Below are 15,391 nucleotides of genomic sequence, written 5' to 3'. Positions count from 1 at the left end.
AGTTAACACATTCAATCTATCTTGTAGCATAATTGATCTTAAATATAATTTAATCAATTTTAATTTTAAAAGACTTCTTTCAGCAGTCGCAACAGTTACAAGTAATGTTAATAATATTCTATAAGCAATGTATGTATTTGGAAAAGAACATGATCTTTTTATATAGTTCAATATTTGTAATGGTGTGTTAATTTCATTTGTTAGAATTTTTTCAATAACTAATTCTGAAAACAAATCAAGATCATCAATATCAGAATGATCCTCAAAACTCAAAATCTTTTCAAAACTAGATACATACTTTCTATTTGACATATTTTATTGATTAACTAAAATAAAATAATAAGAAAAAATAATTTTTAAAATTAAAAGAAGATAACAATGAAACAATAAAACCTGAAAAGTGAAAAATTATATCTGTGAATGAAAATTTCTTTAAACTATAGCTATGCACTGTCGTAGCTATGAGTATCCAAAACCCAAACCGTAGTGACAATCACTTTGCGTGCACATATAATGATAAATAATAAAAAAATGAGATCTAAAAATTGTAATTTGTAAATAAAAGTACTACACTAAATTGTTTTTTCACATGCATTAATAATTAATTTATAATATTTTAGAAGGGTTTGATCCTAGCTTTTCAAAGACACGCATGAAAATCATGGAAATAAGAAATCTTGTCATGATGACAAACTTCAATTTCAATGAAGGGGAATATATGGTAATGATTCCCGGGATGACCCATGACAAATTCACGATGCAATATCATGCAAGAAGTGCACTAGAATGGATTGTCAATGGTGATAACTAAGAAAATGTGTTGATGTTATTGAACCAGTACCTAGAATTATACTAACTTAGTAGTTTAAAGGATCTTATAGAGTATGAATCAACAAAGAAAAAAGGTAGAGTAAGATCGTATTACTCCTAATCAAGCTCTTAAACTAGACGAGAAAAAGGAATTGAGAATGATTGAATGAGAATGGACAAAGAATGAGAAAGAGATAGACTAGAGAGTATGGGTGGCAAAACGGGCCAGCCCGCCCCGTTTTGGCCCGCCCCGCCAATGGCCCGCCAAAAATGGGCTGGCCCGTCGATGAAAAACGGGCTGAAAATGCTGGCCCGCCCCGCCTAAGGATGGGTTGGCGGGCCGGCGGGCCTGCCCGCATACCCAAAAAATAATTTGCAAAAAAATAGTCCATGTTTCCTTTGATTCCAGCTATCATTAAAAACAAGTTGGGCGTGAGACTAGTGCAATGTATCCCTCGTCTGTTGGCCATCACATATCAGAGACAAATAGTTCACTATTGCAGCACTAAGTTGCTTTATTTTTCAGTGTTTATGCATGTAAAAACACAACACATATAATGCAAATGTCTTCCAAGTCAAGATAGCATAATACATTTTCTGAACAGAATAGAAAGAACGCTATAATATTAATTGAATTCTTAAGAAAAAGTGCTTTTCAATTTAATCATCACTAGTATATAACAATATATGAGATGGTACAGTAAGGTTTCACCTAAAGAATCCGTACCAAAGACACCCCATATTTTGTTATTCAAATTAACACAGTGCCCAAAAATTCTGAAACAAACAGTAGTCTTCCTTTAATCAGATCTCATAGAAGTACAACAGGATGGAATCCACAAATGCGGTTTTAACATTGTGGGGAAACCAAACTTTCATGGTAAATATGCATATTAAACCCAAGTTCCCCCTTAATCCTAAGATAATCCAACCTACCATCATTCAGATTATACATAACTAATTTGCCATATGTGTTTTTCATGAGAACAACACCATCTTCTAAAATGCACAAGGGCTTAGACGAGGGATACATTGCACTAGTCTCACTTATGCGGGCTGGCGGGTTGTGACGGGCCAACCCGCTATTTGGCCCGCCGGGTTGGCGGGCTTGGCGGGTTGGCGGGCTGAAATAAGGGGTCCGGCCCGCCAAAAATTGACGGGCCAGCGGGCCAGCCCGCGGGCCACGGCCCATTTTGCCACCCCTACTAGAGAGGAAATAAAGGGGTTGAAAATCTGTCATCTACAGAAGACAAAAGTAAGTAGTAGTGACTGTTGAGTGTTGAGTGACTTTTCATTTATAAAAACTAATAAATGGATTATGGTCTTTTAAGTAATTTTAATAATAAAAAAATAAGAGATACAAAAAATATAAGATATGTGTCTTATAAAATATTGAGCCTTATCTAAAATATTATTAATTTTTTAAAAATTAATTTATATAAAAAATATTACTATTAAAAGAATTTGGAGGCCTTATAAGTTTGGAGGCTCTAGACATTAGCCTTAATTGCTTTATTGAATATCCGGCCCTGATAACAAATTAATAAATGTATTGGATTAAAATTTTTAAAAAATTTAAAAGATTTTTTTTCTCATAAAAAAGTTTTGTGATTTTTAATCAAAATTTAATTTTAGTATATTCAACTAAAATAATAATTTTTTAAAGGCATATGTCAAAATAAGATGATATTCAGTTGTGACTTTTTCCACTTAAACAAAATTTTTTGGTATTAAAAAAATACAAACTTTGACAAATTATTATATAAAATAAATTTTATAAGATTTTATAGTATAATTTATATATAATATATTCATCAATAGTCTCACCCAATTTCTAATATTTTGTGAATATATATATATATATATATATATATATATATATATATATATATATATATATATATATATATATATATATATATATTAAAACCAATTTAGATTGACTGTTTGAATGGATTGAAAGATTATATGTAAAAAAGTGTTATATAAGAAGAAGTGAGACTAAAATTATTATTTTTATTGTTTTTATTTTTTCTTTATTTAAAATTTATCATTTATATTAAATTTTACAATTAATTATATTATTTTAAAAAATTTATGCTGTCTTTTAAACCCTAAACTATTAAAATCTAAATTATAAAATTTTGATTATAAAAGTCTTATAAAAAAATCTTAAAAATATTATATTTCTAATTATCTTTTATTTTCACATTGATTCGTTTCAGATAAATAAAGTTTAAATCAATAATTATTTTTTTTATCAAAAATTAAAATTTAAATAATATTTGAAGAATTCGACTTTAAGTATTAATCAAAATTGTGTCCAACTTCTTAATTTTTTAAATTTCTTTTTAAAATCTACAAGATAGTTCGTGGTTACCTCATTTTATTTATCCAAATGAAATTCACTAATCACTCTCTCATGGTGCATGCTTCCGTTGCCGACAACATAGTTCGTGGTTACCTCATTTTATTTATTTATTTTACATGTTTTACGCAGTATTAATTAAAACTAAGCATTATTTTATCATCTTTAATTTATTTGTTAATTAAAGATTAAGGGATACTAGTAATTTCCCTTGGCATGGCGTTGTCTCAGAAAGGGACAAGTAGCACCTTCTCCACACCCATGTTTGTCTCTTTCACCCTCAATCTCTGAACACCAACTTCCAATTCAAACCCTTCTTCTTCTTCTTCTTCTTCTTCTTCTTATGGTGACCCCTTTAGATAAACTATCTTCACATTACTTGTCTCTTACACTGCATAGGTTTTGTCCTTTAAAGTTTCGTCCTTTTGTTTTTCTCCCATTTTCCACTTTCCATTCCTTTGTCACAAACATAGCGTAATTTTGTGGCAAAGCCAAAAGGGCTTCTGAATTTTGTGTGGTTGCGGTGGTTTCGGTTGTTGACTAGTAAAAGTGAGTTCCTTTTTAAGCACAGTGGTTGGTGAAGTTGTTTCTGAGACTTGGGAAGGTTCCCAATTTGTCTTGTAGTGTTAATTTTCTTCCGGGACTGGGAGGAGCAATTAGTCCACCTTAGTGGCTATTTCTTCCTTTATTATTGTTGTTATTGCTATTATTTTGGATCAATCACTTGTGGCATTTGGATAAAAGAAGATGAGGGGTGGGAAGAGGAGCATGATAAAGCTTAAGTTTAGCAAGATCTACTCATTTGCTTGTGGAAAAACAACCTTCCAGAGAGATCATTCAAGGATTGGGGGACATGGTCATTCCAGGGTGGTTGTGTGCAATGAAGCAGATAGGTTTGAGGGAGGGGTTTTGAGTTATGTTGATAATTCTGTTAGGTCCACAAAATACACTGTTGCCACTTTCTTGCCAAAGTCACTGTTTGAGCAGTTTAGGAGGGTGGCTAATTTCTATTTCTTGGTGGCTGGCATCTTGGCCTTCACAAAGCTCACTCCTTACACTGCTGTCAGTGCTATCCTTCCTCTGTCTATCATCATTGGGGCAACCATGGTGAAAGAGGGCATTGAAGATTGGCGCAGGAAAAAGCAGGTACTCTATTCTGCAGAATGATATATGCTGTAGTGAATTTTGTTTCATGAAGTTGAATACTTAGACCCTGCAGCATGAGTGTGTGGATTCAGACTGGTCTTCTCTTCTTTACAATTTTGTTTCACGGATTAAGAGTTCATTCCCAGAAATGTAAGCATGAGATTAATATTCTAATATTTGTTATGAGTTTTGGAAAATTATTCCAAAGTATTATTCATTTATAGGAAAGTTATCCTATCAGGAGGGGGTGGGAACATACTGAATATGGAAAGTTATATTTTAGGACACTTACAACTTCTCTTTTTAATTATATTTTATTTAAATTATTTTTAATTTTAAAAAATATTTCAAGAAATATTAGAATTTAACCAAACATGTTTTCTAAATATATCCGGTAATAACATTTCTGTTAGAATATATATTAGCTAACAGTATACTTCTACAGGATATTGAGGTGAACAATAGAAGAGTTATATTGCATAAAGGTGATGGCGTTTTCGAATATACTGAATGGAAGAATCTGAAAGTTGGGAATATAGTGAAGATAATGAAGGATGAATTCTTCCCTGCTGACCTTCTACTGCTTTCCTCCAGTTATGAGGATGCAGTCTGCTATGTTGAGACCATGAACTTGGATGGTGAGACAAATTTGAAGTTAAAACAAGGGTTGGAAGCAACTTCTTCCTTACACGAGGACTTTAAATTCCCTGATTTTAGAGCTGTCATCAAATGTGAAGACCCAAATGCTAATTTGTATTCATTTGTTGGGAGCATGGAGTTTGGAGAGCAAAAATATCCCCTTTCTGCTCAGCAACTTCTTCTGAGAGACTCTAAACTTCGTAATACAGATTATGTGTTTGGAGCAGTCATCTTTACCGGTCATGACACAAAGGTTATTCAAAATTCCACTGATCCCCCTTCAAAAAGAAGCAAAATTGAAAAGAAGATGGATAAGATTATTTACTTCTTGTTTTGTGTTTTATTTCTAATTGCATTTGTTGGATCTATTCTCTTTGGCATTTCAACCAAACGTGACCTGGACAATGGGTTAATGAAAAGATGGTATCTAAGACCAGATAGTTCCACAATTTTCTTTGATCCAAAAAGAGCAGCTGCAGCTGCTATATTTCATTCTTTAACAGCCTTAATGTTATACAACTTCTTCATTCCTATCTCCTTGTATTTCTCAATAGAGATTGTCAAAGTCCTTCAGAGCATCTTCATCAATCGAGATATCCATATGTACTATGAAGAAGCGGACAAACCAGCTCGAGCCCGTACTTCAAACTTGAATGAGGAACTTGGTCAAGTTGACACAATACTGTCCGATAAAACTGGAACTCTAACTTGCAACTCAATGGAGTTCATAAAATGTTCTGTTGCTGGAGTAGCTTATGGCCGTGGTGTGACAGAGGTTGAGCAAGCCTCGGGTAGAAGTAACGGTTCACCTATTCTTCATGAGCATATTAATAGATTAGAATCAAAATCAAATGAAATCAGGGACTCTCCTGATAGAAAAGAACCTATCAAAGGTTTTAACTTTACAGATGAAAGGATAATGAATGGAAACTGGGTTAATGAGCCTCATGCAGATGTTATCCAGAAATTTTTTCGCTTATTGGCAATTTGTCATACTGCCATACCAGAAGTGGATGAGGAAACAGGAAATGTTTCTTATGAGGCTGAATCTCCAGATGAAGCAGCATTTGTGATTGCTTCAAGAGAAGTTGGTTTTAAATTCTACAAAAGGACTCAGACTTGTTTGTCAATGTATGAGTTGGATCCAGTTTCTGGCAATGAAGTTGAAAGGTCAGTTATTTTCAATTGCTTTGTCTGTTTATTATCTTGACATCTAGGCTGCTGCATTTTTCCTTGCTAAACTAACAAAATTGTAGGATTAATTCTCATTGAGAAAGGAAAGGCACATGCAATTACCTAGTAACTTGTCATGTGATACCAGAAGTTAATTTCATAAAGAAAATTTGGAAGTAGTAACTTCTACGTACTTTTTCTGGTCTAATCAATATCTTCACAGGGATGTGGATCTGATATTGATACTTTTCAATTACTGGATTGGCCAACCTACTATGAGAAATCTAGTAATATACTCTCTTAGGGGGTGTATTGGATTCAGATTTTGAAAAACAATTTTAGCATGAAAAAGTTTTGTGAATTTTAATGGATTTTAAAAGATTTTATAGGAATGTAATGACTTTAAGGATTTTTTTTAAGATTTATAAAACTTGGATTTTAATTAAGACTTTGTAATGCAGATTTTAATGGATTTATATTATAAGATTTTAAAGGATTTTATGGATTTCACAGAAAAACATGGATTTGCAATCCTATAAGATTTAAAAAAAAAATATAACATAAATAATAAAGAAAAGTAAAATCAACACAATTTTTCTATCATTTGACAAATAATTGTCTCTATCTTTTGATAAATAATTGACTTTAACATTTTCCTAACTAACATTTATTCACATATCTAAAGTTATATTAGTCTTCTATGCATTGACATATTTTCTTTCATGCACTTGATACTGAATAATATGTTTAAAATTATGGTCTTCATTAACCGATAACATTAAAGATGAAAATTCATCCATTAATTCAATTGAAAATTCATTGGGAAGACATTCTTTGCAAAGAAAGTTATATAGTACTATATGCTAATTCAAGTTCAACTTGTGTCTTAAATAAAAATTGAGACCCTAACTTAAAAATTGTGAAGCATGATTTAAAAATACTAAATATCTTCTCAATCACATTTCTTAAGAATGTACGATGTAAATTGAAAACCTCATTTTCACTTTGAGGGTTAATATATATTTTAAAATTTTATTTTTTAATATTAAATTTTATTCAAAATAAACAGTTAAATTTTAGTAATTTAAAAAATTTAATAATAGATAATATTTAATAATACAAAAATCATTTTAAATATTTAATAATTATAAAAAATAAATATTGATAAATTATACATTAATTGATAGATAAAAAAGATAGGAGGGGACGAAGAAAAGATAAATAATAAAGATGAATAAAAAGAGAAAGAGAAAGATAGAGAAGAAAGAGAGAGAAAGAGAAAAAGAAGCAAAAAAGATGAGAGAGAAAAAATAATAGAAATCTCAAAAGATTTTGATCAGATTGTTTTATGAGTGAATTACATGAAAATTATACTAAAAAGTCTTACAAAATTCAGTATTTAAAATAATCCATTAAAATCTCTATATTTTTTTTAATACTAATAAACCTTTTTTTAAGTAAAAAAAAGTCTTAATTGAATATCACTAGATTTTGAAATACTCCTAAAAAAATCCTGATTTTTTTAATTGAATACTACCATATTTTGACGGACTCTTAAGAAAATCTTGATTGTCTTAAATTGAATACTACATGACTTTTTTATATTAAAAAAAGGGCTTTATTGAATACCACAAGACTTTTTTATAATAAAAAAATCTTTTAAAATCCATTGAAATCCTAATCCAATATACCCTCCTTAATCTCTTTCTGACACAATCTTTCTTATTGGTTGAAATTCATGTGGACCTCACTAAATCTGGCTCTCATTCCCCATTTGGTGGGTCCCATACCCAAACTAGTGGGACCCACAATTTCAACAAAAATAAAGATGTGGGACAAAGAGTGTGTTGCTAGGACCCTTCACCTACTATTTTAAAGTTGTGTATAGTGTAGGTAAATTTGTAACCTTGGCTTAGAATCATGTATGTGGATCCTAAAGTCTTAGCTTCCTCAGACACCTAGACTCTAATTGATTCTTTGATGTTGGTTTAAAATATACAAATGGTGGAATAAAATTAGTAAAACTGCGGTTGAAACTATCTTTTTTAACCTTTCTGCATATTTATTTATTATTTGGGTTTGGCATTTGATGTTAAGGATTTTGTGGGGAATTCAATTGTGAGTTCAATGTGAGTGTGATTGAAGAAGCTATGAAGCATGGAAACTCCTACTTGAGTTGTTCGAGGGTCAGACATGTTTTTGACATCAACACTTCTCTGACACCTATACAACAGGCATTTAATACTTCTCAGTTCTCACTAAGTGTCCAATTAATTTTTTTTGTTGGCTTTAACACTTGACCCAGCTCTGTTGCTTGACTTAGCACTTAAACTGACACTTCGTTATAAATGGACACTTCAAGGACACTAATGTTGTAAATTTTTTTTTTTTTTTTTAATGTTTAGAATGGTTAGTAAAATATAACATTAAAAATTATGCCTCTCAAATCCTCATAATTTTTAGGGTTGTTATCATAGAAAAATTGTAAAACTTAGCAAGTGTTTTGACTTTTGAGGCTTTCAATATTTCACTTTATACACAATTACTAATATAGCCAGATTAATGAGTAGTGTTTAACTTTATTAGCTGAAAGTGCTTGGGATTTTTTTATTGACCAAAATTAACCAAATGATTGTCTTCCTAATAAATTTTCTTAAGTAATTCTCTACTTTTAAATTAACAAAAAAGTTTAACTTGCAATAAACATTTGCTAACTATTTCTCTTAGGCCACCAGTTAAAGATTCAATAACAGAATGTTTTTATTCGAAATCATGTTGGGGATGCATTGCAAGTCATTGTGGGAGTGCATTGATAACATTTTTTAATAAAAAATTTCCACTTTACTTAAGAGCACAATGAGAAGATTCCAAGATAAAATAGCATGTAGCATGACTAACAAGGTAATGTTCATGAACCCTTGTTCTATTCAATGGGTCACATACCGCAAAGCCTGCATAGTAGGCTACAATACAGAGCGATAAAATGAGGTACACCGTCCTGACACATCGCTGCTATAGGGGACAAATGTAGCACTAAAGAAAATATATCCCCATATCTATAAAAAACTGTGCAGTCCCATCTTTACTTCTGAGTCATATTCCTCTTGCTTCTTGCTAAAATTGCAATGCATATAACTGTACCTATGGTTTCATTGCCGTCCCAAGCCTGGGTGAGGGAGGAGGGTTGTGTTAGGCCCTCAATAACCAGTATAAAACTTGTTGATGTACTGAACATGGCTGGAACTGGAAGAAGGGAAACAAAATTCAAATTAATATAGATTAAATTAGTGGGATGATGGTATTTGACTAAGTGACTTAAATTTTTAACGGATCAAGATGAGATTGGTGATAGAATTGGGATAACTGATAGTTTTTCCAAGGATAAACCAAATTTCAACATTAATACAGGATACTTAAATCATAATTAGTAAAATTTTCAACTTACCTGTTACTAGTCTACAATTAGAAAATACATTTCTAATTATATTTACATTTTTTTAATAGTTTTTAATTTCTTCCTCAATTACAAAAAAATTAGTCTTTGTAAGCTACAAAAAGTGAGGATGTGGCAACTAACACTTATGTGATTACTTAAAAACACATTATTCTTAATTCAATTATAGTTTATAGCTATCTGTGTTTTTGAATTTACTTTCTTCATGTGAAGTAATGTTGACCGGATCAGATTAATTTCATTTAGCAGAACATACAAGCTTCTCAATGTTTTAGAATTCAATAGCTCAAGAAAGCGGATGTCAGTGATAGTGAAAGATGAAGGAGGAATAATTTTTCTACTCTGTAAAGGTGCTGACAGGTCTGACAAAATAATTTGTAGCCTTCAATATTTTTGAGTTCTTACTTGTTCATTTATCCTATTGACTTGCCTTATGTCATATTTTCATGCAGTGTCATGTTTGAAAGGCTTGCCGAGAATGGGAGGAGGTTTGAGGAGAAAACTCTGGAACATGTGCGTGAATATGCTGATGCAGGTCTAAGGACCCTAATACTGGCCTACCGTGAACTTGATGAAGAAGAATACAAGCAGTTTGATGATAAATTTTCTGAAGTAAAAAATTCAGTAGCTGCAGATCGAGAAACGCTGATAGAAGAAGTATCGGATAAGATGGAGAGGAATCTAATCCTTCTCGGTGCCACTGCTGTAGAGGACAAGCTCCAAAATGGGGTAGTTTAGAAAAAAAAGTTCACATATGAAGATATATTCATTGGAACAGGACTACTCTGAAATTAAACCAAACAATATTGTTTTGCTAGGTTCCTGATTGTATTGACAAGCTTGCCCAAGCAAAGATTAAGGTTTGGGTTTTGACTGGGGATAAAATGGAGACTGCCATCAATATTGGGTATAATATTGTGATTATGTCTTTTTTTTTTAAGATGGCTTCTGTTTGATAATTACTTATCAAGATGTTTGACATGAATATACAAATGCAGTTTCTCTTGTTGCTTGCTTAGACAAGGAATGAAGCAGATTATAATTCATTTGGAGATTCCAGAAATTCAAGCACTGGAGAAGGTTGGAGACAAGAGGGCTATTGCCAAGGTAAAATAATTTTCACCCTTTAATCTTGTTTTACTTTACAATGATGTAGTTTGTATTGAAAGAGAGAACATATGAAGAGATGCTGAAACTGTGCGTCTTGACTATGCAATTGAATCTGTTTTGTATAAACTTAATGCAATAAATACAAATAAATATAGAAGATAATATTCCTATTTACATGATACAATATTACTATAATGACTAAGATTCTAATTAATGACGAAACATATCATAAAATAGAAAACAAAAATAAAACCTAACTGATCATCTAGGATACTCTAAAATAATCCAAGACTCTAAGATATAAAAAAAAATATTATTGATATTTTTCTGATTTTAACACTCCCCCTTGAGCTAAAGCGTACTAAGCTTTTAGCTAGTTGCAAGAGAACAATTCATTCCCCTGTGAATAAAAAAGAATTAGTAAACACTACCCTCCCACCACATCCTTCCGGTGCTTCCACAGTCAGTCACAACTTGCCCTTTGTTATTTGTTTTGCATTGGAGTGCTGCTGATGGTGAATCAGCCACGTATACATGTTATCTCCTTTCAAATATTGGAATACATTTTTGTTCATCCTTGAATTCTTTACTTAATCTTGCAAGTCAAAAGTTCTCTCTCTGCAATTAGGGATGACAATTCTACCATACCCTATCGTTACTGATGTATTGATTGAGGGGATTGAGTTTTCTAATAATAGATATTTTCTCCCCTTATCTCTCTTTTCTCTCTCTAAATAATTCCAAACATATCTACATTCTTGATTAAACCAACAGCTCCTAGGATCTTGGAGGTCTCATATTAGTTAAATATTGGTTTAGACATTAGAGAAAGAATGAATATCTGTTTCTCTCAGGATTTCTAGAGCATGAGATCCGTTCCTCATAATCTTTGGGACTTGGAAGCAGAATACTCCTAGTCTTGTCTCCTTGTCTCTATGGTCCAACTCTGCTAGATTCTGTTAGAATTCTAAGTAACAAGTAACAGTCACTAATAACTCTCTCAACTAATAGAAACCAACCCATTGGGCCTACATAAGTATCTTAGTGAACCTGTGTAATTGAAAATTAGAGCGCTGATCTTTATAGCTGATTCATGTTTTAGGCATCAAGGGAAAGTGTGCACCATCAGATATCTGAAGGGGCTCAACTGCTTTCTGCATCCAGAGGGGCCTGCCAACAGACTTTTGCTCTGATAATTGATGGAAAATCACTTACTTATGCTCTAGAGGATAATATGAAGAACATGTTTCTAGAGCTTGCAAGTCATTGTGCATCTGTTATCTGCTGTCGCTCATCCCCAAAGCAGAAGGCTCTGGTATGTTTATGTATATTCTGCATCCCTCTGTTTGACATGTCCTCATTTTTTGTTTAATTGTGATGATGATTCTGGTTAGCTTATAAAATTGTTTTATTTTTATTGGTTCCTCTCTTAAAGGTTACTAGGCTGGTCAAATCTGGAACTGGTAAAACAACATTAGCTATTGGTGATGGAGCTAATGATGTTGGAATGCTTCAAGAAGCAGATGTAGGGATTGGAATCAGTGGTGTTGAAGGAATGCAGGTACTCAAAATTTACAAACTATTCATTTTTTTTAAAATTGATTTTTCACTGGCATATCCTGCTTTATTACAAGTTTTTGTTTTGTATCCTCTTTCTTCCCTAGGCCGTCATGTCTAGTGATATTGCAATTGCACAGTTCCGGTATTTGGAAAGATTACTTCTTGTACATGGACATTGGTGTTACCGGAGGATGTCATCAATGGTATTGCCACTCAAAATGGATCTTGACATTCTATAGATGTAGGCTCTGAAGGCTGATCTGATCTGAAAGCTTTAGTAGTTATATTAACTTGTTTATTCTTCTGACAGATATGCTATTTTTTCTACAAGAATATCACATTTGGCTTCACTCTATTCTTGTATGAGGTGTATGCATCATTCTCTGGACAGCCTGCATACAATGACTGGTTTTTGTCTCTCTATAGTGTCTTCTTTTCATCACTACCTGTGATAGCCCTTGGGGTTCTTGATCAGGATGTATCCGCCAGGTACTGCCTGAAGGTAAGTTGACTGTTTATCGACTAAGAATATGTTTTAGATTCTCAGCTCAGGTCCTTCAAATGGTCATTTGCAAATAGTAGAGAATTTCTCCTTTTCTTGTCCGTTATGGTGTCAAAAATATATTCCATAAGGGCCCTAATATGTTCTCATGTTTGCATTAATAATTGAGAAATGGAAACAAGAGAAGCCACAGACTTAAAAATAAAAATAAATAAAGAATGCAACCAAGAACCCTTCTCTAATTTATAAAATAACATCATATCTATCTTTCCCCTAGACCTAATTGCTTTTTCACCTTCATGGTGCCATTTTGTCCCCATCACCTCGGAAGCCAATTTTAAAGGATTTATCTAATATATTGCATAACAGGTAAATCCAACTTGGTTGTTTCCAAAGTAAAATCTAATAAGCATCAACTTGTTTCTCTGGTGAGTGATTGATCATTCATTGTTATTTCTGTTTAATGTGGCAGTTTCCCATCCTATACCAAGAAGGTGTGCAAAACGTCCTCTTTAGCTGGCGTCTAATACTTAGCTGGATGCTTAATGGATTTATTAGTGCCACAATGATATTTTTCTTCTGCACAAAAGCAATTGAGCCTCAGGCCTTTGATGAGCAGGGAAGAACTGCTGGCAGGGATATGCTAGGCATGACGATGTATACTTGCGTGGTTTGGGTTGTGAACTTGCAGATGGCACTTTCTATACGTTACTTTACCTTGATACAACATATTTTCATCTGGGGTTCCATTGCTTTCTGGTATCTTTTCCTCCTGGCATATGGAGCAATGCCTCCAAGCATTTCTACAAATGTTTACAAAGTTTTCATTGAAACTCTCGCCCCATCTCCTTTCTTTTGGGTTGTGACATTCTTTGTGGTCATCTCAACACTTATACCATCCTTCTCATGCTCAGTAATTCAGATGTGGTTCTTCCCCATGTATCACCAAATGGTACAATGGATAAGGTATGAGTCGAAGACAAATAATCCTGAATAGAATACTGTGATGTGGTGAGGCAAACATGATTGCTGCTAACAACTGTGAGTTCAACAGCACATTTTGCAGCTAACGCTAACCATTGTAGAGAAAGAATTACTAACCATAGATAATATATTGTATATTGACATCCAACAGGGTGTATTAAAGAACTATAACTGTTTGACTGAAAACATTATAGTATATGGCCCAGGCCCTGATGGAAATTGGAACGGTTGAGAATGAGACAGAGTGGGTCCTATCTAGTGTAATTAATATAACGAGATTGTAGTTGAGAAATGTAATCTGTGATATACCATTCGGTGTGTTAGGATTGATCTATTTTAGGAAAATGCTCTCTCGAATTTTTAAGATTCTTTGTTTATTTATTTATTTTTGGAATAAGAAACAATTACTTTCATAGAATCTTTTTCCAAACATGGTCATGTGGCATCGCCCATTTGAATTTTGATTACAGTTAATTAAACTATTATTGGAATGTCGTGAGGAAGAGGGTTACTTGTTTCAATGTGCAAATGAGCAAGGCATAAATTGTAGGGAATAAAGTATTTCGAGCATTCAACCAGAACTTGTTCAAAGGTTTGTTGTAACGCCGTATTAATATTAACCTCAGTAATATACATATATATATATATATATATATATATATATATATATATATATATATAACTAGAAAACACATGTATGATAATATTATACATTATACCATATCATAAGTACTTAACATTACATATTTTACAAAAGCGCGTAGTTGCTTTTTGTATATATAGTACAGTTTATTACATGCCTATCTACATATCATATTTTTATTTTTTCTATTTCTATAATAATTATATAGGTGGTTGGAACAAATTTACGATAGGGTTCACGTGATTAGCTGGGGGTAAGTAGAAAGTCACAACGATGGGTCCATCTATCACCGTGGGAACTTCTTGATAGGGAGAAAAAGTGAATGACGACACTGCTATCCCACTGAAAATTACAAAGTTGGCGAGGGCATCGACACTCCAGGTTGTGCCAGAGAAAACAACCGAAATGACTGAAGGGAAAGGAGCGGTATCGCTGGAACATCCATCTATATTTATTTAATTATTTTTATGATTATATTACACAAGAAACATAAGGAGTAAGAACATTTTTCAAAGAAATATTTATAATCATAAAGCATGTGTAACAATAGTTAATATTAAACAATATATATATAAAATTTGAATTACACTTGCAGTGACTAGTCAGGATAAATGAACATTATAATATATCAATCAGCGCAAGAATTTTTAATCATAATTTCTTACTCATTTAAATCCCCAAGGTCAAACCTCCAGCTACAAATAGTTCAAATTTTATCTTCTATGGCCATAGAGCAATATTTATCTTTAAAACAAGTCAAAGACATTTTAACAAAATTATATTATAATCAATCATAAAAAAATCACGCTAAATAAATTTGAAAATTTATCACTATTTAAACTTTAATAACATATACGTAAATAAAATATATTAAGAGTACCAATTAATTAAATGACAATGATAATTATTATAAAATAATTAAACAATATAAAATATGATCATATTAATAGTTATGATGAATAACAATAAGCATAGAATAAGCAACTAAATGAGGTTAGGGGC

General features: G+C 32.3%; 1 protein-coding gene across 1 annotated transcript; it reads left to right on the top strand.

Annotated features, from left to right (window-relative positions):
• The first annotated feature begins 3,386 nt into the window (after positions 1-3,386).
• On the top strand, positions 3,387-14,164 carry LOC109807915 (putative phospholipid-transporting ATPase 9). The gene is given in 12 exon segments (XM_083076736.1): positions 3,387-4,324; positions 4,770-6,133; positions 9,840-9,950; positions 10,043-10,319; positions 10,409-10,497; positions 10,589-10,697; positions 11,803-12,015; positions 12,136-12,261; positions 12,365-12,463; positions 12,571-12,762; positions 13,235-13,756; positions 13,759-14,164. Coding segments are annotated over 12 exon segments (3,531 nt in total). The 5' UTR covers positions 3,387-3,925; the 3' UTR covers positions 13,789-14,164.
• Positions 14,165-15,391: the final 1,227 nt, after the last annotated feature.

Source organism: Cajanus cajan, chromosome 6 (assembly GCF_000230855.2).
Source record: "Cajanus cajan strain Asha chromosome 6, NIPB_CcT2T_4, whole genome shotgun sequence".
In the NCBI taxonomy this organism is placed as follows: Eukaryota; Viridiplantae; Streptophyta; class Magnoliopsida; order Fabales; family Fabaceae; genus Cajanus; species Cajanus cajan.
This window is presented reverse-complemented; position numbering and strand designations above follow the sequence as displayed.